We start from the raw sequence: 24,969 nt of genomic DNA, 5'->3' as shown, positions 1-24,969 counted from the left end.
CGGTTGGTGCTGGCTGGGGACATGGAGTGAAGTGTAGACATGGTTGTCTGGCTCACTGCCCCCCAAAATGGACCCAGTTGAGGGGTCCTGTTCTCTGTACCTACAAGCTCTGCTTTAGACCATGTTCCTGTCGTCTAATAAACCTTCTGTCTTACTGGCTGGCTGAGAGTCGTGTTTGACTGCGAAGTTGGGGTGCAGGACCCTCTGGCTTCCCCAGGACCCTGCCTGGGTGGACTCGCTGTGAGAAGCGCACGGAGGGGCAGAGGATGCTGGATGCTCCGAGGTCAGACTCAGGAAGGTGGAAGCCGGGTGAGCTGTGTGTCCTGAAGACAGGCTGCTCCCAGAAAGGAGACTTCCCCAGAGTCCTGCCTGGCTTCATAGGGAGCAGTTCCAGAGCATCGCCCGGAGACTCCGTGACAAACTCCCTTTTCTGAGAGCCCTCGCCGTTTCTTTACTGCTGCTTCCATTTGATAGACTCCTCCACCTCTGTCACATGCTGCATAGAAATGACGACCCTGATTCTGTGTGTAACGTGGGTCTGAACCTGATTTAGCTCTGGCCAGCTCCCTCTAGCACCCAGGTAACTCTGCAGTCTGTAAACTGCAACTAGCAGAGTGTAGCAAGGCCCGCAGGGCCGCGGTGGGGTGCAGGTCAGTGCTAATGGCTGAGACGGCTGGGCTGGGGCTTGCTTGGCATGGTGCATCTCTAACTGTAGCTGTATCCACCGCCAGGGCAGAGCGGAAGAGGTGCGTTCCACCTGTCTCTACACGTTGCACTCGTACGTACCATCCTCTCTGACCGGCATGTGCCACGTCTAGTGCCAGTCAGACAAGATACGGGCTGAGCAGGCACCCTGGCACACACGCAGGCGGGGGCTCTTGGGGAAAAGTAGTGCGTGAGCTGCAGAGAGTGAATGGATCCGTCTCCAGGTTCCCTGTGATGACCCAAGTGCCAGTCGGGGCTGTGGGGAGCTGGAGTCTTCGCAGGCAGCAAACCAGTGGCCCTTAAGGTGCAGCTGGAAGCAGCTTGGGCCCATGTAAGACAAGGAGAGCAGGGAATGAGAAGAGCGATGCTCCCACTAAAATCAGCCCCAGCCAGGTGTATCCATGCAGCGGTCAGCAGGTGTGACCGCAGTGCAGGGGCACGTACCTGAGCTACCCGTGACCTTGGTAGACCCGACCAAAGGGAACTCTGCTAACAGCAGCCTCCCCAGTGCAACGCTGCCCAGGACCTGGGTGTGCATTTGAGAGCCTGCCCCTGCTGCTACAGGCTCCAGTTGTTAGTCGCGCGAGCGTCAGTCTAGCTAGAGCGAGCCCAGCTCAGGTATATCTGCGCATGCTGCCGTCACGCCTCCTAGACATGCCCGGTGCGGGAGCTGCTGCACATACCCTGGGCCGCTGCGGGGCTGCGTTACGTGAAACCGGTTGAGCTGTACACGTGCCCATTGTAGATCGGTCCCAGCACTGGCAGTATGGTTATTTTCTATTGACCGAGCCTGTCTGGGCTTTTCACCCCGCCATGTGCAAACTCTCTCCGGCTGAACTTAGTTCCTTGATATCCCTCCCAATGAACCCCGGAAGGGCTGTTGAGTGCCCGTGGCCTTTATCCCATGGCTGTGCTTTGCTTTGCCCTGCAAGGGCCCTTGGCTACTGTCTGAAGCCACCCCAGAGTCAAGTTCGTGTGTCTGAATTGATGAGGTAACTTGTTGTGCGCCTGTCAAACATGATGTGCTCTTGAGAGACGGAGGGAGTTCTCCCATAAACCCTCGAAGGTAGTAGCATGTGTTTGCTCTCCTTGGAGGAATCTGACAGGGAACGGAGAAACCTATCACTCCCTGGATCCCACACGCACACATTCCCTTCTCCCCTTGGCGGTAATCCCCTCTGCTGATTAAAACCCTGGGCTACTGGAGAAGGGCAGCGTTTCTGGGGTAGTGATGGCAGCAGGTGTTCCTTGGACGCCGCTCTATTTTCTTGTGTAATTTATATGAACTGTAACTGTTGGTTGCTATAAGGAAGAATAATTAGTAATATTTATGTATGTACCGGCTGACGCTCTAAGCTTCGAACTGTGCAGAGAAAGGAGACGCGTTTGTCATTCGTATGAATTCCATCTCTACATGCTGCCTGCTTCCATCTCGCCCTTGGCTGTGCTGTGGCTTTTCCATTGGAAACGGTCCTCATTGTCCTGTGTGGGAACTAAATTACAAACAAAGGAAGGAAATGGGAGACGGGGTAGACAGATGTTACTGGACTTGCTGGGCCAAGTTTGGCAAGGGTAGCTGGAGAATAAGCTCCTGTTGTCTGTCACAAGCACAAGCGTGTTCCTGTATGAATCCAAGCACAGCACCCCTCGGGTGGTCATGCTCTGACTGCTACCTCGCTCGCTCCTGGCGCTTCCTCCCAGCCCTGCTTGGATGAGAATTGCAGCCTCTCTCTCCTGGACTCAGTGTCTAGTGTGTTAGGTGCTTCCCTAGCCCACTCCATCTCCTCTGAGGTCAGGAGAGACACTGGACAGCTGGTGACCCTAACATAACACAGCTCACATCCAACTCCCATTATCTGAAGCTACCAGCCACCTTCAGTAATGTGGGACAGAACAAGGGGGAGATCCCAGATAAAGCCTTTAATTAAAAACGTTGGCTGAACCACACCAGCGCTGTACCAAAGGGGATGTGAGCCCTCACTTCTGTTTTTTTTTGTAACATACTGTACTTTCTTTTGTTGTGGGAACAAAAAGTTTACCCAGTTAATTTAGGACCTGATTCAGCAGAGCAAATTTTGTGTGCAGTGTTTGAACGGGGCTCTCAAAATGTAACACACGCCTTGGACTTCACATGTCTGCCTGCAAAGCTCCTAATAATTGTGGCTCTGTATAACTGCTGTTAATGGTCTGCTGCAGCGGGGTTTGCTTGTCTTGGACCCTAGGCACTGAAACACAAAATGTATCCCCCTTGTTTGCTTCGATAACGCGCTTACTCTTGATGTGATTGGCTTCTTGTTTCTGTTCCAGAGGTGGTATTTCCCACCACAATGAAGGCAAGTAGGAGAGTTTCCTCTGGGTGGATGTAAAGGAATGGGATCAGAAAGGGGGTCATATAAACATAGTTTGACTCACTGACTGTCTTCATCTTTGGGAGAGAACTCAGTGATTCTGCCAGTTTAGCTAGCCTCAGGTACCGCCTTATTGTCAGATGTCCCAACGTACACACCCAGTGCCCCCAGTTCAGATCAGATTTATCCAGCCACTAACACCAGGGCACCAGAGTAAAATCTTACCCAAGAAAGAGATTGTTTAAAATGTCCAGGCTAACCAGCTACAGGACCCGCCAGGGTTAATTCAGTTTATGCCAGAAACGAATGAGCAGAGATGGGAGTGTGAACCTTTCAGCCTAAAGCCACAATCACTATGTTACACCTTCAGAAGAACAGCAGCATTTTTAAAATACTCGCCCAGCGTTCTGGCCAATCAGCTAATAAGATGCCGTGCATCTCAGTAACTCCCAACCCTGATGCCTTGGAGCAGTGCAGATTGCAGCGAGGAAGGAGAGTCTAGAAACTAGTATTACTCCTGATGTGACCAGTAAGCACTGTAGCGGTCGTGCTCTGCTCCAATCGTCCTAAAAGTCTGCAGCGCGTGGGCTGACACGGGCCCTACCCTGGCAGCGGCACGCGCATGCTCAGTCTGTGTGTCTGCACGGAGCCCTGTTGGCGTCAGCATACGAGGTGATCTTTTGTGGGCAGTAGAGGCCTGTGGTTCCGGTGCACTCGGCATTGACATCTTCCCGCTGTTGCATTGAACCAGGATGTGCTTGATTTTGATATCTGTTTTCTTCTCTTACAGAACATTTCAGCACAGAAGTCAGTCTTTTGCAGCTGATTGGAGATCCCCCACCGGAGCAAATAACCAAAGTCAATGGCCCTGACAACACTCTCGCCTATGTCTTCGGGCCAGATGCCAACACCGGTCAAGTGGCCCGGTACCACCTGCCTAGCCCCTTTTATAGAGACTTCTCGCTCCTTTTCCATGTTCAGCCCACCACCGACAAGGCTGGTGTACTCTTTGCCATCACAGATGCCTCACAGACGGTCATCTACGTCGGGGTGAAGCTCTCCGCCGTGCAGCACAGAAAGCAACAGATCATCTTCTACTACACGGAGCCGGGCTCCGAGAGCTCGTATGCAGCTGCAACTTTCTCTGTGCCTTCCCTGGCGAACGAGTGGTCTCGCTTTGCCATCAGCGTGGAGGATGACGAGGTGGTTCTGTACCTGAACTGTGAGGAGTTTCACCGGGTTCGCTTTGAGCGCTCTCCCGATGAGATGGAACTGGAGGATGGGTCTGGGCTCTTTGTGGCTCAGGCTGGAGGGGCTGATCCAGATAAATACCAGGTAAGTCCTCCACAGCCCAAAATCACTGGTTCCAATTAAATCAGGAGCAGAAAATGGACAGGGAGAGTGGGCACGTGTGTGTGGGGGGGCGGGGGGAGTGTAACTTGGTTGGTTGGTTGTTTAATTCCTTTTTTTAACAGGACTACAGCTAAAAACCTGAAACTTGGCCCAGATGTGGTCCTCTTTGGTGGGGCTTTGCCTAGATTTGGGGGTCAAAAGGGTTTTAGATTTAATGGAGGCTGTGGCAAGTGACCACCCATGGGAGAGTATGTATGTGCATTTCTCAGAAATCATTTACAATGGGAAAGTTTTGCATATCATTTCCAAGAATGGGAGCAATAGTGTGTGGAATGGAATGTAAGCTAGAGAGTGGGATTCAGTGGTGGTGAGCTCTTTCGGCAGCACCCAGCACTGCTCTGTTACCCTTTCCAAGTCCCTGACAGAATAAGGGCAGGCTCAATTGTGAAGAGCAGTTTGAATCTGCACTCTTCTAAAAATACTCATCTCCTTTGCTGCCTGTTGCCTTGGCTGATAAAATATTATGTGTTAGCTGGAAAATTTTAATGGCACCAAAGTCTATCTTTGTTAGCAGATATTTGACTATTTGCCAAGATAGTTGCAAATCCGTAGACAAGCAAGGAGAGCAGGTGATTAGTGGAGACATGTTTTTAAAACTGATTGCATTTTAACAGGGTTATACAATGTTGTAAATGGAACTCTCTTAAACCTATGTGGAATATTACTGTGAGAACAGAGCCATATTGTTTCTAACAACCAGTAGTTCTTGCAGTTAGAATTTTGTCTTAAATTGAACTCCTTTCATCCAGAACACAATTGTACAGGAACAACATATGCTAAGAAAACCTATGATTGTTTGTTTTTAAATTTACTGGTCTCACAAATCATAGAATCACAAAGTTCCCTTGTTTCTAAGTTTTTAAAAAATATTTGAATTGGTGACTATAATTGCTCCAGTTCAGACCTAATGGACTTAATGGGGGGAGGGAGGTCACTAAAAGTTCCCTAGGGAACCAGAACGGTTAATAATTATTGGTCAGCCTGCTTGTTCTCAGGTTACCTGGGGAAGTTAATCTTTCACATTGTAGTAAGAGCCTTGAACCCAGCATTCCTGGTAGGTGGCAGGTGTTTGCTTGTTTGGTGCAAAAGCATGATCAATTTGGAAAACAAAGGTTCTAGAGCAGAAAAACGGCATGCAAGAGAAAGCGGATGTTCATGAATTTCTCCTAAATGACCAGGAACTGTCCCTCCCCTGAGCTGGCCCACAGTGCTGTGGGGAGAAAGCTTTATGCTGATGGAGGGCGCAGAGTTCAGAGGGGTGTTCATACAAACACACGGTGCATCTCCCCAGCAACTGTCACTGGAGTTGCTGACTGATATTTCCCAGCCACTGGCCTCAGTGAGGGTTGGCAGTGCTGGCAGGAGATGCTGAGGGAGGCCATTCACAGGAAACCTGCCCCGGTTCAGATTCATGGCGCTGTCCCAGCTGCGGTGTGGTATGGGATGGGATTTTCAAAGGAAGCTTAAGGGAGTGAGATTCACCGGGTGAGAGGCTCACCCTTATTCTGGTCCCTGTACACCAGGCGTATGGGCTGGAGAGGTGCCAAGGGGCCCTAAAGCCCCTCTAGCTGGCTGTAGGAGGAGTCTCCCAGTTCAAGCACTGGAGAAGCAGCTGGAAGGCTGCCCTCCAGGCACTCTCCTGAGTTCTGGAGTTGGGGGCGTGCTCTGGTGGTCTGTAGCACCCTGGCCTGGATACCTGGGGCAGCCCACAGAGGCTGCCCTAAAGCAGACAGGCCCCAAGGGCTATCTAAGTCACCCCAGGGCTTCTCCAGCCCCTGGAGCAGCCCAGGATCAAGCACAGACAAAGATGGCTCAAAGCCACCTCAATACCCATCCACACACCCACCCTGGGATTTGAGTTCTGGGCGAGCCTCTTAGAGGCCTGGGAAAATCCCCATGGTATAGCCAGTTCCTCTGTGCACCCCCAGCAGAAGGTGTGTGTCACAGATTTAGGGTCAGAAGGGCCATTCTGCTCATCTGGTCTGACCATCTGTGTAACTTAGGTGCCTGACTCCCATAGGGATGCTGACAATCCAGGGCTAAATCCCACTAGACGGGAATGGGGCAGTCGGACAATTGGGCGTTAATTATTTTATTATTCAATAACTAGCAAAAAAAAGAATTCATTCTGGGTAACCAGTGGCAGTGGGGAAACGCACTGGGCAAATGCCTGTTTAACTCTTTGTGGCCTTACCATGCAGTCGGGGGGAGCATTTCCATAGTGCAGGCTGCTTGGGACACAGTTCCCAGTCTAAGGCCTGGTATACGCTACAGCATTCGGTTGACACAAGGCAGCTTACCTTGACCGAACTCTGTACGTGTCTACACTACAGTGTCGCTCCCGCAGATGTAAGTCGCCCAGCACACTGAGCTAATAACTCCACCTCCACGAGTGTCCTAGCACTTAGGGTGGTGTAGTCATGGTGATGCAGTGTCCATGTAGACACTGCGTTACTTACATCACCTGTTGGCTGTCGACCCCACGTGGGGTTCAGAGCTGGAGTGGCCCCTCCCCCGCCATGGGGCTGACGGCTTGGGCGGGGGGTGGAGTAGGGGCGCCAGCTGTCAGTGCCTCACTTCAGTGGGTGGAAGTGCTCCTGGTAAGGACACACACCATGGAGAGAAGGAGGGTAGTGTGCACATGAAAAGCAACAGTAATTCCTGCAGTGGCTGTACTTAACTTAAGTTGACTTAATTTTGTAGTGTAGACGTGCCCTAAGCTGGAAGAATTTGTGTAGTGCTTCTCAGTGGGAGACGTAACCCGCCTTGTTGCATACATGGATACAGGGATGCTCTGCAGTTGTACACTGCAGTGGCAGGATGCACACACTGGTGTGGCTACTGGTGTGCATGCCTTTCGTAGACGCCAAGGCCAGAAGGGACCATTGTGCTCCTCCAATCTGACCTCCTGTACAGCACAGGCCAGAGACCTGCCCCAAAGTAATCGCTAGAGCAGAGCTGGTAGAAAAACAGCCGACGTTGACTTAAAAGTGTTCAGTGATAGGGAATCCTGCATACCCCTTGGTAAATTGTTCCAATGGCTAATTATTCACTGTTACAAAACTATGCTTTTTTCCCCAGTCTGAATTTGTCTAGCTTCAGCTCCCAGCCATTGAATCGTGTTTGAGCTTTCTCTGCTAGACTGGAGAGCCAGTTATTAAATATTTGTTCCCCATGGAGATACTTATAGCCACGCCTCAGCTTTCTCGTTGTTAAGCTCCATAGATAGACTCAGTGAACATAATCACTATGAGGCATGTTTTCTAATCCTTCAATCATTCTTATGGCTCTTGTCTGAACCCTCTCCAATTTATCAACATCCTTCTTGAATTGTGGGCAGCAGAACTGGGCACAGGATTCCAGCAGCAGTGCCAAATATAGAGGTAAAATAACCTCTCTGCTCCTACCCTAGATTCCCCTGTTTATATATCCCAGGTTTGCATTAGCTCTTTTGGCCACAGCATCACACTGGGAGCTCCTGTTCAGCTGATTATCCACCATGACCCCCAAATCTTTTTCCTGGGAGCCCATGATTTTGAAAGAGTCCCCCATCACGTAAGTATGGCCTGTCTTTTCACATGGAATTGAGCCAGGGATGTGTCCCAGTGTTATGGACACTGCCAGAAATTTAACGATGAATTCCTGAGTTAGCATAGTCGGGAGCTTACTGTTAGTACGTTCTAATGGTTTATGAATGTTAAGGGGCCATATCTTCTCCCTCATAACTCTGTGTTAGCAAGGACTCCAATCTGGGAAGACATTCTGATTTAGTGAAACTGGGGAAAGTTACCACCCTGGCTAAGCAGCCTCTGTTTAAATGTCGCCTGGAATACGATTCTGCTGCCTTTGCTTGCAAATGCTCCCAGTGAGCGGCCGTTCGGAGGAGAAACCCTGAGCAGAAACTTCAGGCAGGATGTTTAGTAACAGATGATGGATTTGGAGTCAAAAGTGCAAAAATGTGAGGAGCATTAATCAGACTGTCTTTGACCAGGAAGGATGAGGCAGATACATCTCCTGAAGCAACTCACAGAGCAGTGTGATCATTGCCTAAACCATCATGAGGAAAGCATTCTAGATCAGTGCCTTCCCGCTGGTTTTCCGAGTTGCCAGGCACGAGGGGATTACTTCTCTTTTTATTAGTATTGCCTTTGTTGAAGTTTGTTTTTACAGAGACTTCTCTGTGCTGTTTAAGTGAATCCAAATATTATTCTAGTGTCTCATCCAGAGTGACAGATGAAGTGGAAATAACTAACACCTTTCATCTTCAAGTGAATTTCCAAATGCCAGTTTAATTTATGGGTCTAGCAACCCTTGTATTTGTGGTATGTTTTGTGCCTCCCACGGAGATCAAACCCGGGTGACATTCCTCCTTCGGCTGCCAGGCTCTCTGGGGTTGGTGCCAGTGAACTAGGCACTGAATGTATAGTATCTCCAATGGGCTTATTGCTTCTGAGGAGCTGGGGGGCAAGTTGAAGGTTGATTTGCTTCTCAGTGAATCTGAGGAAGGATGCGGATTTCTGTTCTGTTGATTTGTAGTCCCTGTCTATATGGCAGCTAGGTGGGCATTCATGAAGTTGAAACACATTAATTACAATTCAGTTTAAAAAAAGGAAAATAGTTTTACTCAATTGAATTTAATTCGGGCAAAAACTAGATCAAATAAATGACTTGGGAATCATGCCCCCAAGCAAAGTGAACGTTTCTGACTTACCCTGTGAGGAACTGGCAAGTGATCACATTCTGCGCCCTAAGTGGGTGTGGTGTGGTGGGGACTTTGAGAAGAATCACATGGAGCAGCTGGAAGCACCAGGCACAGAAACCATGGGCAACTCAATCAAGATAAGTGGACAAACGGCTCTGTTGTTCTTCCCGAAGTGGTGTGTGGAGTCCCGCAACGACCCACTAGTGCAAACTAGAATTGTTGACATGTCCTCAAAATCGAGGTGAGCGGCATCACCTTTATCAGTGCTCCTGCAGTCCTGCTGCTGGTGGTGCTGCACCAGTGGGACGTTTCCCTGAAAGAGCTAGGTATAGACACTCCCATGGGAGGGGCCGTGCAACTGGGCTGTGTTGCTGGAGGAGGGGGGAGGGATAGCTCAGTGGTTTGAGCGTTGGCCTGCTAAACCCAGGGTTGAGAGTTCAATCCTTGAGGGGGCCATTTAGAGATCTGGGGCAAAGATTGGGGATTGGTCCTGCTTTGAGCAGGGGGTTGGACTAGATGACTTCCTGAGGTCCCTTCCAACCCTGATATTCTGTGATTCTATGGAGCAACAGAAGGTGTCAAACACACTGATGACCCAAAAATTGGGGGAGCGGTGAATAATGAAGAGGACAGGTCGCTGGTTCAGAGCAATCTGAATTGCTTGGTAAACTTGGCTCAAGTAAACAATGTGCATTTTAATCTGGCTAAATGTAAATGTGTACATCTAGGAACAAAGAACATAGGCCATATTTACTGGGTGGGGGACTCTATCCTGGGACGCAATGACTTGGAGAAAGATTTGGAGGTTGTAGTGGATAATCAGCGGAACATGAGTTCCCAGTGGGATGGAGTGGGCAAAAGAACTGATGTGAGCCATGGATGCATAAACGGGACAATCTCAATTAGGAGGAGGAGGATTATTTTATTTCTATATTTGGCACTGGTGCAGCTGCTGCTGGAATCCTGTGTCCAGTGTTGGTGCCCACAATTCAAGAAAGATGTTGATAAATTGGAGAGGTTCAGAGAAGAGCCAAGAGTATGATTAAAGGATTAGGAAACCTGCCTTATAGTGATAGACTCATGGAGCTCAATCTCTTTAGTTTAGGTGACTTCATTCCAGTCTGTAAGTACCTGCATGGGGAAGAAATATTTCATAATGGGCTCTTCCAGCTAGCAGTGAAAAGTATAAGATGTAATGGCTAGAAGTTGAAACTAGCTAAATTCAGACTGGAAATAAGATGTATATTTTTAACAGTGTGAATAATTAACCATTGGAACAGCTTACCAAGGGTCATGGTGGATTCTCCATCACTGACAATTTTAAAATGAAGATTGGATGTTTTTCTAAAAGGAAAGGAAGTTTTTCCTGCTGTAGGAATTGTTTTGAGGAAGTTCTCTGCCCTGTTCTATACAGGGGGTCTGACTAGATGATCACAGTAGTCCCTCTGGCCCTGGAATCTATGATTGTATGAATCTGTGAACACCAGCCAGCATTGGTGTTTTCAAAGCTGTGTTTACTTTGGTGTGGTTTGACTGGTGCATGTCGGGGCAGCTGGTTTGACGTGTCCCACCCCAAATCATTCAGGCTGTAGCACGGCTCTTCGTGGGGTTTCAGGAATGCTGTCTGCACGTGTGAGATTTGGTTCCAGCAGGGGGAAGGTTTCTACATAAAACCGCATTTTATTCATGTTATTGACTGTGACTTGAGATGATAATTAGGAGACAAAAAAGCCGGCAGAGGGCTGTAACTGATCACTTGGGGAGCACATGAAAGCTAGACTAATGCTTGCTAGCAGAAAGCCTTTCCCACTGTTCAATCAGTGTCTCCTTGTGCCAGATCCTTGGTTAGGGTTTAGATACTGCTGATGAATCATGTGCTATTGGGCTAGGTCAAGAAGCGTTTATCCGTGAACCCATCCGCATGAGGTGCTCTTCCCTGTGTGAAAGTCTCTGCCAGCACTGCCTCGTGCTCAGGGATTGTGTATACAAGTGGAGGGCCAGGAGAATTCGTCCGGAATATTCCTCCACAAAAGCATATATGACTGAATTCCGCCTCTCTCCGTCACCTGGATATTGGCTGGCCTGGGTTCTGCTCTGCGTGTAATTAATGGACATGCTAAGGCTTGCAATACAGCTAGACAAGTGAATCTTTTAACTCTCTGGGGCCTCTCTGAATTCAAAATTGCCCTGAAAGCTCCAAAGCGGGGACTCTGGTGTGTCCCAGAGACCAGTTACCTTGCCCACAGGGGAACCCCAGTCTGCCTGTGGGCTTGTGCAGACATCTGGCCGCCAACACCTGTCCTCCAGGCACTCTCCATGTAAAATGGGAAGAAGCTTGTGCCAGCCCAGAGCACAAAACCTGGCAGACTCTAGAGCTGACAACAGCCCCCCAGAACTAGCCAAGAGAGCCTGGATTGGTCCTGTTAGAGCATTAGCTGCTATGCTCCGTGTAAGTCCTAGAATACATTGACACATTGGACCAATACTGGTGAATTGAAGTAGGCTTGGCTGGTTTTCATGGAGTCTACATTTCCACCCTCCTCAAGCAGCCACAGATCTCCCACCAAACAGATTTTACTTCCACTGCCATCTTCCTGCCCCATAGATGTCCTGTCTCTTCCGCCCCCCCGCCCAGCACAGGAGTGTGTGGCTCAGTCCACAGCCCGTCTCTCACACAAGAGATGTTGGTGTGGAGCCTTACAGAGGCTCTGGATTGCTCTCCTCGGTCACTGGAGCTCGCTTTTCCCCAAAATTGGCTAGAAAACCAAACGGCAGTCACACAAGCAAAAGCCGTTTGGGATCCTCTTGAGCCAAATGCATTTGTAGCGTTTGGCCCTCCTGCTCTCTGTGGCTTTACAAGGAGGCAGTGCATCATTATGCTTCCCACAGCAACTGCTTCGCAGCCCATTCCCAGGGGCTGCGGATTTCAGTGCCAGACACGGCGCTCATTTTAATGCCTTTGAACATGAACGAAAGTCTGGCCTCAAGTCTGTGTCATGCAGTTGGAGTTCTATCTTCGCGGGCACTGAAAACAGGCCTGATAGTGAGACTCGTGGAGCTCAATCTATTGAGCGTAGCAAAGAGAAGGTGAAGGGGTGACTTGATTCCAGTCTATAAGCACCTACATGGGGAACAAATATTTGATAATTGGCTCTTCCTTCTAGCAGAGAAATGTACAGCACAATTCAATGGCTGGAAGTTGAAGCCAGACAAGTTCAGACTGGAAATAAGGTGTCAATGTAGAACAGTGACAGTAATTAACCATGGAAATAATTTCCCAAGAGTAGGGGTGCTTTCTCCAGCACTGGCACTTTTTAAATCCAGACTGGATGTTTTTCTAAACAATCTGCTGTAGGAATGATTGTGGGGCAGGTCTCTGGCTTGTGCTGTACAGGAGCTCAGACTAGATGATCACAATGGCGCCTTCTGGCCTTGGAATCTCGGAATGTGAATTTGTGCACTGATGGGTGTGGCCTGTAGGGAGAGCAGCGGACCTGAGCAGAGGCCCGCTGTGTTAATCCAGCGGTCGAATTCCACCAGTTGTGTACCTATAGGCTAGTTGAGCCAAGAAAGGCCCTGGGCAGCATCTAGCAAGACAGAGGAGCTCTGGGCCCAATAAATTGTCAGTGGGGCCATGGTGATCTGCCCCAATATTGCATCAAATGTTTCCATTTTCCTTTAAGCTCTGCTTAGTTTGTGTGTCACCAGGGCAAGCTAGAAGTGCTCTGACCAGTTGGTCTCTGCCCAGTGCAGTGGGGCATGGGTGTTCAGCTCGTCTGCTGCCCATTTGCATTGGTACTGCAAGCTCTCTCTAGGGACTGGGAGCCGATTCTCACTTCCTGCCCTGGCAGGCTAAGGGGCCATATTTTTATCTGTGGTCTCAGGCCAAGACTCAGAAATGGACCCCCAGCTCTCCCAGGGAACCACAGGTCCCAATTTCCTACCTGCCTTTTGTGGATGTCAAACCTCAGCGGGAACACATGCGCCTGGCGTGTGAGTGCATTATGGTGAGGTTTAGGGGAGGAAAAGGGGAGGGGCATTCCCACCAGAGGAGTTCTGCGCATGAATCTCTGGCACACACTGCCGAAGGGCTGACTTAATTCTGATTTCTGTATTGGTAGGATTGTTCTAGTCTTTCATTTACCATTTGCATATCGCACTCCCACAATCCCTGGCGTCAGACTCTGCCAGAAGGAGGGGAAGGGGTTGAGGATTGGGGCCTGCTTTCACTTCCCCCAGTGAAATTTGTCTGGATTTTTCCCAGTCGCTAAGAGCAGACTCTGGCCCAAGGAGAGATGGCACCAAGCTAGGCAGGAGGAGGCTGCAGAAAGGTCTGAGGTTGCTTGTTTTCACAATTACCCATTTTAAGGGGTTACAAATAAATTACTTCAAATTCATGAGCTAGCTAGCAAGCATGGGGTCACTGCGGGGGCGGGTCAGGGCATGGGGTCACTGCATGTCCGGGCGTGGGGTGGGGTTACTGCGCGTGCAGGAGGTGGTGTCTCTGCCACAGGAGGGGGATGTCAAGGCCAGCAGGCATGGTGGAGCATTGTGGGGCGTTACTGCGGGCGGGGCATGTTGGGGTGTCATGGGGGCGAGGCTGGACATGGTGGGGTGTCACGGTGGGCAGGGCATCACTGCAGGCGGGGCGGGGCATGGTGGGTGTCATGGCGGCAGGGCTTGGCGGGACTTCTTGGGGCGTCAGGGCAGGCAGGGTGTCACTGCGGGCGTGGCGGGGCATGGTGGGGTTGCATGGCAGGTAGGGCAGGGCTTCACTGTGGTTGGGACATGGTGGGGTCGCGTGACGGGCAGGGCGTCACTCTGGGCAAGACATGGTGGGGTCGCGTGGCGGGCAGGGTGTCACTGCGGGCAGGGTTGGGCATGGTGGGGTGCCATGGTGGCAGGGCAGGTCCCCACTGCAGGTGGGGTGGGGTAGCGCGGGTGGATGCAAGAAGGCTCATGTAACCAAATACATTTCTTAGTCCTCCCTGCTCCTGCCCTTACCACCCCTCACCATCCCCAGCAGGTCCCCATCCCAAAACCCTTCCCCTCCTTACCCTGATCCTGCAGCTCAGTCCCTGCATTTCGGGGGAGCACCATTGATGTCACAGCTGCAAGGCTTCCCTGCAAGGGAAAATGAGGGCCCAGTTGGGGCCTTAGCAGCAACCAGGCAGCGCGGTTTTTAGTAGTCTCTTTTCAAATGGCCTGTTTGTGCAAACGAAGGGCTCACTCCTGCACCCAGTCTAGGTCAGCCGGAGTTGTCCCAGTGACTTTGGTGTGTCAGAATCAGGACTTCAGACAGTATTACTGAAACATGTATTCCGTAAGTGTGTGTGTGTTAAACGCACACGTACAGCACGGGCCATGAGACCAGCCTGTGTAAAGAGCTCTCTGCTGTCCTTGCAGCTCTCTTACACACCATGTAGTGACATTCTGTACCTGCTCTTCACCGCAAGCCAGAGCATCTTTCATTCTCTTCATCTGCCAGATCAGAGCACTTCCATCCAGAAGACTTGTGGGTCAGAAATAGTCACCTTGTACTGTGGTTGTTCCCTGCAATTGGAGCTCTTTGGATAGTCATTTAATAAATGAGTTGGCAACATTTTACACTACTGTAGTGAGTGACTCTGTTGGTTAATTCAGCCAGCTCTGCAGTTCATTTTGAAGACACTTACAGCCTTTCCTGAGTGGGGAAAGGCAACTTCCAGAGTGAACCGAGGAGAACATATGTTATGTAATGGAGATCAATCATCAGGCAAATACTAATAAATCCTGTATAGCAGGTATTCAGTGACTTCTCGTTTGTGGATCATCAGTCAGTATCTTCTCCTAGCGGAGACCAAGGAGTTCCGAGCTATTGTGCAGGGATGTAATTCAGCCTTGTGGCTGGAAGACAGATTTCTGAACTCTCTGCCGGGTGGGGTCTGGTGCCAGGTGATCATCCAGGAGTGGCTTTTTGGAGCAGAGTTTGTTGTCCTGAGTTGTATAAATCTGGGCTTTGCCTGTATACAGTAGTTGTTTAAAACTAAATAAATGGGAAGGAAGCTTAGGGTTACATTAAGAAACACAAATGGAGGCCAGTATCAAACGAGCCCTAGGATGTAGCTGTTTGTTTAGAGAGACAGGACTGAGGATGAAGAAATTGAAGTGTCAGTCCTTGGGCGCCCCGTGGCAAGCGGATGTGTGGATGCAGAGCCCTGGCGTGCTCACACCCAGCTCTGGCTGGGTAAGACCGCTCAGCTCTTGTTTGCATTGGTTTGTCCTGACAGGTCCGGAATAACCCATGACAGGTCCAAGGCCAACATGCCCTTCTCCCGGCCTCTTGCAGAGCTGAGTCCTAAGGGTGGGGAGGTGGGTGTTGGAGATCCCACTCTGCATTAACCCTGTGGTGGCGGATCCTTTCCCGCGAGGCTGGGCCTGGTCCCCCCACTGTGGTTGTTGCAACCTGGCCCATGGTATCACAGCACCACTCAGGGTTGGCCAGGCCACCCCTCCGCCATGCCATTAATCTGGCCCTGGCCCTGGCCTGGTGTGTGGAGTCCCAGGAAAGAGCCCCAACCCACCACATGGCCCTGGATAATCATTAGGAGCCTTGGATTCCTTGGCAGTTGGGGAAGAGCTTGGTTGCACTCCATTCTTTCCGAGCAGGTGGGCTATTGAAAATCAGCAAGGGACAGGGCTGTGTGGGGGATGCACATGTGACCTCCGGCTACACACAGACACCACCATCAGCTGCCAGCTTCAGATACGCAGCTCATAAGGTCCTCTTCTCTAGGGTGGCAATTCCCCCCTGGGCTAAGGACTGGCCCAAGGCTCACGTGCCCGCCAGCCCTCAAATCGAGTTGGAGTGGCACTGACGTGATGTATAGTCACAGTGCCGGCTCTCTGCCCCCGTGTGCGTTGGGACCTAGCAGAGCAGAGTACGAGATGTCCTCTGTCCATGTCCCAGGCCGATGGTAGCAGCTCCTGCTCTGACTTTTATTATCTCATGCTTTGTCAACAATAGTTCTTAGGAAACAGTTCAGACTTGTTTTCTCCCTTGTAATTTTGATCTCTGGCATACCACACTGGTCAGACACCTAGTTAGCAGTTGGAGCAGGTTGGCCAGTGGGACTGGTGTCATGTCTTCAGCACAGTTGAGGGTTTGGTGCAGGGAAGGAAAACCATTGGCATTTCTTGTCCTGATACTTCTGTTGAATGTGTGAAACCTGACATAATTGAGAGCTCAGTTTTATAACAAAAAATTAGGGTTCCAGTTTCATCTGCTTTTATCTCACCAGAAAAATGGGCCACATCGGAACTGACCAAATCCATTGTTCTTTTGTTGTTGTTTAATTCACTGTATCTCGTCACATTCCACTGTAACAAATGATAGGAAAAATGCTCCTGATCACAGAGCAGTTATCAGTTTGGGAGATTACACTTCACAGTGAATAGTTGTTTGCATGAGGAACGAAAAAGGCTGTCTTTCTCCATGGGCATGGTCATTCTCCCTGCTTGTGCCACGGGATAACTGCAGCCCCTGCTCCAGCCTCTCTTCACCGCTTACAGTTGAGAGTCCTGTCAGGAGTTCATTTAAAGTTTGGAAGCTGAGTAAACCGTGGCCCTAAAACCGGTATGAACCCCATGTCCGTTTTTTGTGGATATGAGGCAAGCCCTTAAAGTTGCATTTGATTAGCATTAAACCCTTCAGAAAATCGGCGGGACTCGGCCATTTCTTTTTTTGAGGTTAATACGGGACTGGCAAATTCAGAATCTGTTGTGGTGAGATGGGTCACAGCGGTGAGGAAAAATTATTTCAAGCAAGGTGGATAAATCCTTTAACTGCTTGCCAGTTACGTAACAGAAGACTTTGTGGCAAATTGGATTTGTGTGCAAGCAGGCTTCATATATTCCCAGGCTAATTGTGCTTCATCACAGCAATTTGCTGACTTCTTAAATTAGGGAGAATACAGTTCAAAAGTCAGCCACCTCATTGCATATTGTGTGAGTAGAGCATGACCTTTCCAGTGCCAATGAGAACGTGAAGAGCTGGTTCCGCTGTGGCCCACACAGTGCAGAGAGGAGGAGGAGGCAATTATTCACTGGTTGGAGAGGATGGGCTCATTCCGTCCTTCCCTCAAAGCTTTGACACTGAGCATTAGTGAGAAGCGTTTGTAATTCACACCACAGAACTCCTGAGAAACAACTCAAATTAAACCCAGAAGTTGTTAGTGGGTGCAGTAGCTGTGTTGGCCCTGGTTTAAGAAGTTAGCAAGCCACTGTGATTAAGCACAGGCTCTGATTCACTTACCCTGGGAATACGTCAATGCAGGAGAATCGCAATCAGATTCCTTGGGCTTGATCCCAATTGAAATGGGAGCTGCGTTTGGTTGTCTTTACCTGCAATTCACACTGTGAACCTTTCCCACCAGCCAGTCAGCTAACAGGGGGATGGCCACTGATAAGTGGCAAGGGATTCTGATAACACACTCTCCCGCAAGCTACCCATGATTGTTTGCTGGTGATGATTGCTGGTATGTGTTTTACAGGGGGTGATTGCAGATCTGAAAGTGACAGGTGATCGCCAGGCCGCTGATCTCCAGTGTGAGGAACAGGACGAGGATACGGATATGGTGAGTGCTGTCTGCCATGGCTCGGTATTGTAGCCGTGGTTTGCTTACACAGAGGGTTGTATAACTTATCTTGGTTCCAGCTGTTAGCAGATTGCTTGCTGGAAGTTAATATGCAATTTACCACACAGGATCACCTTTCCCAAATGTCCAAAAGTCATGAGCCTGACCCCAACAAATCATGAGATTGGCCCCAACATGAGCTGTAAAAACATATAGATTATATTGTGTGGTTTTGGTCTGCTCTTTGATGTGTGAAATCTCTCTTCCCCCCAGGCTCCTGCCATACCAGACACAACTGCTGTTGTGAAATAGTAACACCCAAGGTGGGTGGGGAGAGCGGGCAGTGCAGTGTCCTCACGCCCAGAAAGGATCTCCCATGGACACTCATCCTTCTCTCTTTGTCATCCCCCCATTCCCTCAACAGGTCAGATGATAGCACAGGAGATCTGCCCCGCCCCAGTGCTTGATGGCTGGGGGTTTGTCCGGGAATTTCATGGAAGACTAGACCCCAGGTGGTAGTATTGCCTCCTGCCATTGCTAATGGGGGGTGTCTTCTCCAGCTGCTCCCTCGGGCACTGAGGCTTGCCACGATGGAGGAAACAGGCTAACTAGCTACTAGTGTCAAGTGATCGTTGTGAATTTTAGTTTCTAGCCAAAGCCCCCTCTGTGCACTGAACCAGGGTGAAATCCTGGCCCCAGTGATTTATTTGCAAAACTCCCATTGATTTCTATGGAGTCAGGATTTCCCCTTTTGGTTTTTTTATTGAGTCATGTTAGCGAACAGCCTGTGCCACTGGTGGGACCAGCTGACTCTTCAGGCTTATAAGTCCTTGTTAGAATCAGCGTGGGACCAATGTGAATACTCTTCTCAGCACCCAGGAGAAGGATCTCATTGCTAGGCAACCAAAGGCGGTTTGAGACGCACACTTTCCACAGGAGAATGCGGGGCCTGGGTGCGAAGCAGCCAGTGCTGTCGAGTACCCTGATCAGAACACTCAGGTATGCTGGATACGTTGTCTGCTGACTATGTCTCCCTCTCTCTCTCCCCCCTCCTTTGGAACGATGTAGGCGTCTGGAGATTTTGGAAGTGGAATTGAAGAAGGGCCCCACCTATCAGGAAGGGAGCGGGTGAGTCTGAGGCTGTGGGTCCTTTCCGGCTTGGTCTTGCTTTTCCCTTCCAGGTACAGGCCCCATCAAAATGGCTAAATACCACATAAGCAGGCAGAGGGACGGGGGCTCTTTCTGTGGAGCCTTCTGTGCCTCCTTCACAGTTATCCTTACTGCTGCAGTGGACAGCAGAGAGCCGGGGGGATTGACAGTCATTCTGCCAATGAATGGTGGTTCTTCCTAGGTTAAGATGAGTAGTAGCTTGGGGTCCTGATTTCTCCCTTTCCAGCCATCCCAGAGTGCAGGAAGTAAACACCTTGTTGACATAAACTTATGTTTTTATCCTGTGGCTGGTCCCCCCTCTCGATCTTCTGCTATCAGTGAAACCATTGGGAAAGGTGCGAACAGCATGGTGTTTTACCCTGGATCGTGCCAGCTGTCCTGACCACGTCCCCCTGATGCACTGAGCCACAGAGCAGTTCCGTGCCTGTAAGTCAGGTTGTATCACACTTTTTAACTAGTGCAACTGGAACAAAAGCCAACTGGGAATCTGAAAACTGGCTTAGACTCTGAAGAGACTGGTAACTGAATTAGAGCTTTCCTTTGAACCAGACTCCCCGAAGGCTTGCAGTGTTAACTCCCTGGGCTAGGAATTGGCCGTCTATTCAGGCTAGTGTCTAATCCCTCCCCTGCGTGTTACCTACTGCTGTATGGCTGCAATAGAAAGCCCACGCCTGCTGTTGTTCTCTGCGGTTGCCCCAAGCCAGGTGTCCCTCCAGGGTGTTTTAGGAGTTTGTACAGATTCCAAAAACACACACATGCTCTTAGCAGCCATCGGCTTGATCCACTGGGTTGTAATGGGAAAGCATCTGTAATGTATGTAGTACAGTTACTGTACTACCTGCCCAGGAAAGTAGGGTGCACAACTACCTTATTTTGCTGCCATGGCAGCATGATTCACCCCTGAATTACCATAAAGCCCATTACGCCTTGAAATTTCAGTTCTCAAGACCAGATTTTATTCTGTTTCCAAGAGGCCAGAGAATTGTTAAGCCTTCTCTTTCCTCCGGATGTGCATTAGCACCTGGAAATTTGCCTTTTTATCATCACGAGTTCAGATTTCAATCCAAACATTGCGTCCGGGTTCTGAAGGATGGGTTTGGAGGGCAGGGGGGACGATGCAGTGCGCTAATGCTTTGGAGCAGCTGAAGAGGGTGGATTTGAAAAGGACTTGGCGTTTCCTGCTTGTGGTGTGCTCTGCGGTTGAGTGTTGGCAGTACTCACGTTCGTCGTTAGTCAGACCTGGCTTGCAGAGCCTCTCCGATAGAACGTCTGTAACTCTGGCCCCAGTGCCGCAGCTCTCTGCCGACTCTCTCCACGAGCAGGTCTATGGCGACCTACCAAACCCTGCTGTTTGTATTCCCAGTCGCCCTGCAGAGACAAGACAGCTGTGGGAGACAGAGCAGATTGGGTGTTGTCTTGTGCTGCCAAAGAATTGTTTAAATTCCAATCAGTTAAAGCTGTGCCAAACTACTGCAGTTCCACAGCATCGTATGTCAGTGAAAGCTTGATTTGAGGTCAGCTGGGTTGCGTGGCTTTCACTAAGGACCTGACCTGGTCCACCGTTCCTTTACTACCGGTGGTGATGCCTGGCTTATGTGTCACAGCTCCAGGGGATGTGCAGGGGTGGCACAAGGAAAATCACAGCACTCTCTGGCCATGTAGGCAGAACAGGTTTGAGGTGAAAATCACGGAGAGGCAGTAATTTTGCAATCCCACAAAGCCATTTTTAGAGGGTCTTTGCTTGGCTGAACCTCCCTTTCCAACCTCCCTTCCTGCAGGATCTGCCTAAAGGCAGTGAAGCTATGAGGACTGGAATGAGTGAAGTGTTCCATTTGCGTGGCTCCTTGCTGCTGAGGGCAGTGAGGACTTAGGCTGTGACAGGGTGCCTGGCTTCGCTACCTCTGAGGTTGACTGGCGTACCAGGCATGCTTCACTAAGGAGATGGCACTCTGGGGAATGTTAGCTGGATGCTGGCATACAGTAACCTCCCCCGTGGACACCACTGTTCCAAGGAGGCCATTGCTGCTTCCCTGTAGAGCAGTGGTAGTGCTGGCGTTTTAAATGCTGTACTCCCCCCACCCCCAGCTGACAGCTGGCCTCCCCTTGAGAGTACGTCCAAACAGCAGCACACCGTGGTGCAGCTAGAGGTCAGTTCCTGCCGATGACAGAGCTCTTGAGGGTACCACGTTTCTGAGGAGAGGGGCGTGAGAGAGATTCTTCCCTCTCACTGAGATCCCTCCCTGCCCAGGGGAGACAGCACTCAGCTGGGAGCCAGAAGACTGAGTTCTGCTCTGACATCTCTCGACTGATGTTTGTGAGAGCCCTTAGCACTCAGCTGTGCATGGAGCCTTGCCTAGAAGGCAGCCGGTGGTGGTTATTCCCCCATTGTACATGTAAGCCAACTGAGACGTTGGACAAGTAAACCGGGGTAAGGAGCTGGTATTACCTCTACAGTGAAGCCATCACTGGAATCGCAGTTCGGTCTCCACACTTCAGAAAGGACATTGAACACTGGGGAAGGGTCAGAAAAGAGCTACAAGAATGATTCAAGGTCTGGAAAACCTGCCTAATGGTGAGATCCTGATGGAGCTCGATCTGTTTAGTTTATCCAAGAGAAGTGAAGCAGCGACTTGCTGGTGGTTTGTATGTACTCATGTGAGGAGGAGATCTGTGATGACAGGCAGCTCTTTAGCAGACACAGGGAGAATCAGATCAGTGGCTGGGAGCTGAAGCTGGACAGAAATCGGGTGTGAGGAGTGAGGGAGATTCACCTTGGAAGCTTTCCCAGGGTTCTCCATCTCTGGACTCATTAAATCAAGGCTGGATGTTGTTCTAAGAGACCTGGTCTAGCTTAGCCATCACTTACCATGTAAGAATCGCTGGGCGAGAGTCTCCAGCCTGTGCTCTGCAGGTCAGACTAGATGACCATCGTGGTCTCTTCTGGCCTTGCCTCTGAGACATGCACTCTGTGTGGAGGGCTGCAGAGAGGGGCAGGGAGAAGCCAGGTGTGCCCCGTGCTGGGCGGTCTCCAGCTATATACTCTGCCCCCTTTGTGCTTCTTAGTAGAATGAAGGGAGAAGAACAGGACAGAGAAACTAGTGGTGTGGCCTTATGCTTGTGGCCTCTGGAGTGGAGAGCTGGTCCCGCTGGGGTTGAAACACTGGCACCCCCTGGCACCCCCAGCCTTCATTTTCCCACTTTACAACTGATTGCTCCCAGAATGCTTTGGATGTTGAATTTGGTATGTATGAGATGAGAGCTAGGAGAGGGCCAGCTGGAAAGCTGTCTCTGGGTCTGTGAAACGCCTGCAGGAATCAGTCCTATCTACATCGGAGATGTCAAACGTAAGAGAAAAGGCAGGATATTTTCCCTCCACTGGAAGTTTGAGGGGTGAGCCCCAAAACAGGAACATTTCTACAAGCTCCGTGAGACACGGCCGACGTGCTATTGCCTTGCATTTGAACACGGAATGCCGACGCCATCCAGTGACTGGACAGGAGTAATGGCTAGAAGTATTTCTCCTGGGCTCTCTTCCAAACCCGTGTGGTACACAGCACCGTTCTGAAGTCCCTTATACACACCAAACCTGATCCTGCCGTCCTTCCTCAGGCAAAACTCCCAGGGTGATTAGTTGGCACTTTGCTGGAATAAGGACAGCTGCTTCGGGGCCACCAGCAGCAGCATTTGGTACAAAGTTCAGGGGAAAACTGGGGCTGTTGGCTCACCAGGACATTCAGAGCTTTCTCCTGTCTTTAGTGCACTGTGCATATGCATTTCTGGGGCCAGAATGAGTGTCTTCATGGGTCCCCATTTAGAGACACATGTGGCCATCTCCTCCTTTCAGGCCTGCCCTGGCCCTGCCTGGGGGAAGGCTCTGCTGTGGGGTTTTTGTTTCTGAGTGGTTAACGCTGTTTTTTAAACCCTCTTTACAATGCAATGTTGCTTTGCATCACTAATACAAATACTAACTTGGACTGTGGATTCTCCATCCCTGGCAATGTTTAAATCGGGGTTGGGTGTTTGCCCACAAGACCTGCTCTAGCACAAGCAGGAGTTAATTCAGAGCAGTCCTATGGCCTGGGCGATACAGGCAGTCAGATTAGATGATCCCAACGGTCCCTTCTGACCTTGGGATCTCTGATTCTGTAACTCCCCATTGCTCTTTGTAACCACCTCCAGTAAGCAATGAAACAAATTCCTATTGTGTCACTGCCCAGCCTGGAATGTCAACAGGCCTCATGGGGGGCTGGGTCTCATTGACTGATTAGGGAGTTCTGTTCTCAGGCATTCAAGTTTCTTCCCCTCTCTGGTCTTGCGCAGGGGACCCCAGCTGTGTCGCGGCTCCCGGAACCTCCCCCGGTCACTTCTCCCCCCACCGCTGGGGAGACAGCGGAGAAAGTGAGCGTGGGCTCTCAGCTGCAAACCAAGCAAATCCAAGTGGAAGGTCCCCAGCAAGTTTCTACAGCAGGTAAAACTAGCATTTGCCCTTTTGCCACCCAGCCTGCAGAGATGTTAAGCAGGGGCAATAACTGCAAATGACCTGGAGCAAGTAGAAACTAGAAATGCCGCAAACTTGATCAGCTGGCTTGAGACAGGCAAGTGGAGCCACCTTTTTCTGTGGCATCCCTGAAGCAGGGGTCCTCTTGGGGTCTGGCGGCTCATGCAGGCTGCTTGGGGAGTGTGTTCAACGTGCCAGTAGCTAGATCCCTGCAAAGTGGTGGGGTTGGCTGAAGCTGTGAGCTCCCTCCATGTCACCGTGCTGGTTGGTCGGGGGGCCTCGAGAGCAGGTCGGGGGGCTGTCCTACCCAGCACCTCTCAGATACGTCAGGCTGAGCCTCCTGGGAGGGACTTCTCCCATGGCCTGCCTGCCTTCCTTGTCTGTTGTTCTGCTACCAGCGGGGGGGCTGATGCAGGGAGCTCAGCTTCCCTCTCTGTGGGGAAGCCCTAACGGTGTGCTTGTGACATCACATGTGGTGTGTCCTCCATTTTGCTTTCTGAGGCAGTGAGCTGCATCTTTGAACACATTGGAGCCATTGACAGTTAGTGAGATTGTGCCCAACTCCATTTGGAAAATGGGACCTAGGCTCCTAAATCAGTTAAGCCCAGATTTGGAAGGGTATTCCATTGTTGCTGCATGCAGCATTGCAAAGCCTAAGTCCTTTGTCTAGAAAGATGGAGAGATGAACAGCCTGGGGAAGGGGGTCCCCCACCGGGGGTCTCCGGCTGTTCTGCCATCAGACAGCTGGGAGCAGCAGCTAGCATAGGCACTGCCTCCGTGGGTGCTTCAGGGCTGGAGCACCCACAGGAAAAAAACAGTGGGTGCTTAGTACCCACTAGCAGCCCCCTTACAGCGCCTCCCACCTGCAGTGGGCATGCAGGAGGAGCAAGGGCAGGGGCGGGGCGGGGCGGAACAGGGCGGGGGCTTGAGGGAAGGGGTGGAGTGGGGATGGGGCCTGGGGCGGAGTGGGGGGGTCAAGCGTCCTTCGGGAAAGGACAAAGTATGTGCCTGTGACAGTTGGTGCAAGCCCCACTAGTGGGGAAGTGTTGGAGAGCCCCAGATTGCCCAGCCCTCACGCCCGGGTGTCTTCAGCACAACACGCTGTGTGGTGTGGCTGTCCCGCACCCCAGCCCTGCCTGAGCAGAGCGGTCAGCACTGTCCAGCCGGACCCTGCATCCTCCCTGTAACCATATGTGGCTTTTCACTCCAGCCAGGGTTGGTCCAAAAGGTGAAAAGGGGGTCCCAGGAGAGAAAGGTGAACGTGGCCCAAAAGGGGACTCTGGAACCGGCGTGGTTCTAGCAGGCGGCAGCACCAAAGGTGACAAGGTCAGTGGTGGTACCTAGTGCTTCTCTAGCAGCTTCATCCCCGGGCTCCGAAGCACATTACGAACCTCCCCATGCCACAGCTCCTGCCTGCAGAGACACCAGCGCACTCGCCCCTTCCTCCTGCCTCAGTGGGAGAGTCCCTGGAGCCCCTGGCCTGCCGACCACCCCTCGTGTGCAGTGCAGTGGTGGGGC

General features: G+C 50.8%; 1 protein-coding gene across 7 annotated transcripts in view; it reads left to right on the top strand.

Moving 5' to 3' along the window:
- Nucleotides 1-24,969, top strand: part of COL18A1 (collagen type XVIII alpha 1 chain) — a 241,149-nt gene that overhangs the window by 163,808 nt on the left and 52,372 nt on the right. For all 7 annotated transcript variants that reach the window (XM_038421864.2, XM_038421865.2, XM_038421859.2 and 4 more), the window contains 5 exons: nucleotides 3,844-4,388; nucleotides 17,700-17,783; nucleotides 18,852-18,911; nucleotides 23,274-23,421; nucleotides 24,662-24,777. In XM_038421864.2, the coding sequence (XP_038277792.1) occupies nucleotides 3,844-4,388; nucleotides 17,700-17,783; nucleotides 18,852-18,911; nucleotides 23,274-23,421; nucleotides 24,662-24,777 (953 nt within the window). The remainder of the gene's footprint in view (nucleotides 1-3,843; nucleotides 4,389-17,699; nucleotides 17,784-18,851; nucleotides 18,912-23,273; nucleotides 23,422-24,661; nucleotides 24,778-24,969) is intronic.

The sequence above is a fragment of the Dermochelys coriacea genome, chromosome 11 (assembly GCF_009764565.3).
Source record: "Dermochelys coriacea isolate rDerCor1 chromosome 11, rDerCor1.pri.v4, whole genome shotgun sequence".
Taxonomy (NCBI): domain Eukaryota; kingdom Metazoa; phylum Chordata; order Testudines; family Dermochelyidae; genus Dermochelys; species Dermochelys coriacea.
The sequence above is the reverse complement of the archived record's forward strand: the minus strand, read 5'-3'. Positions and strand labels throughout refer to the sequence as shown.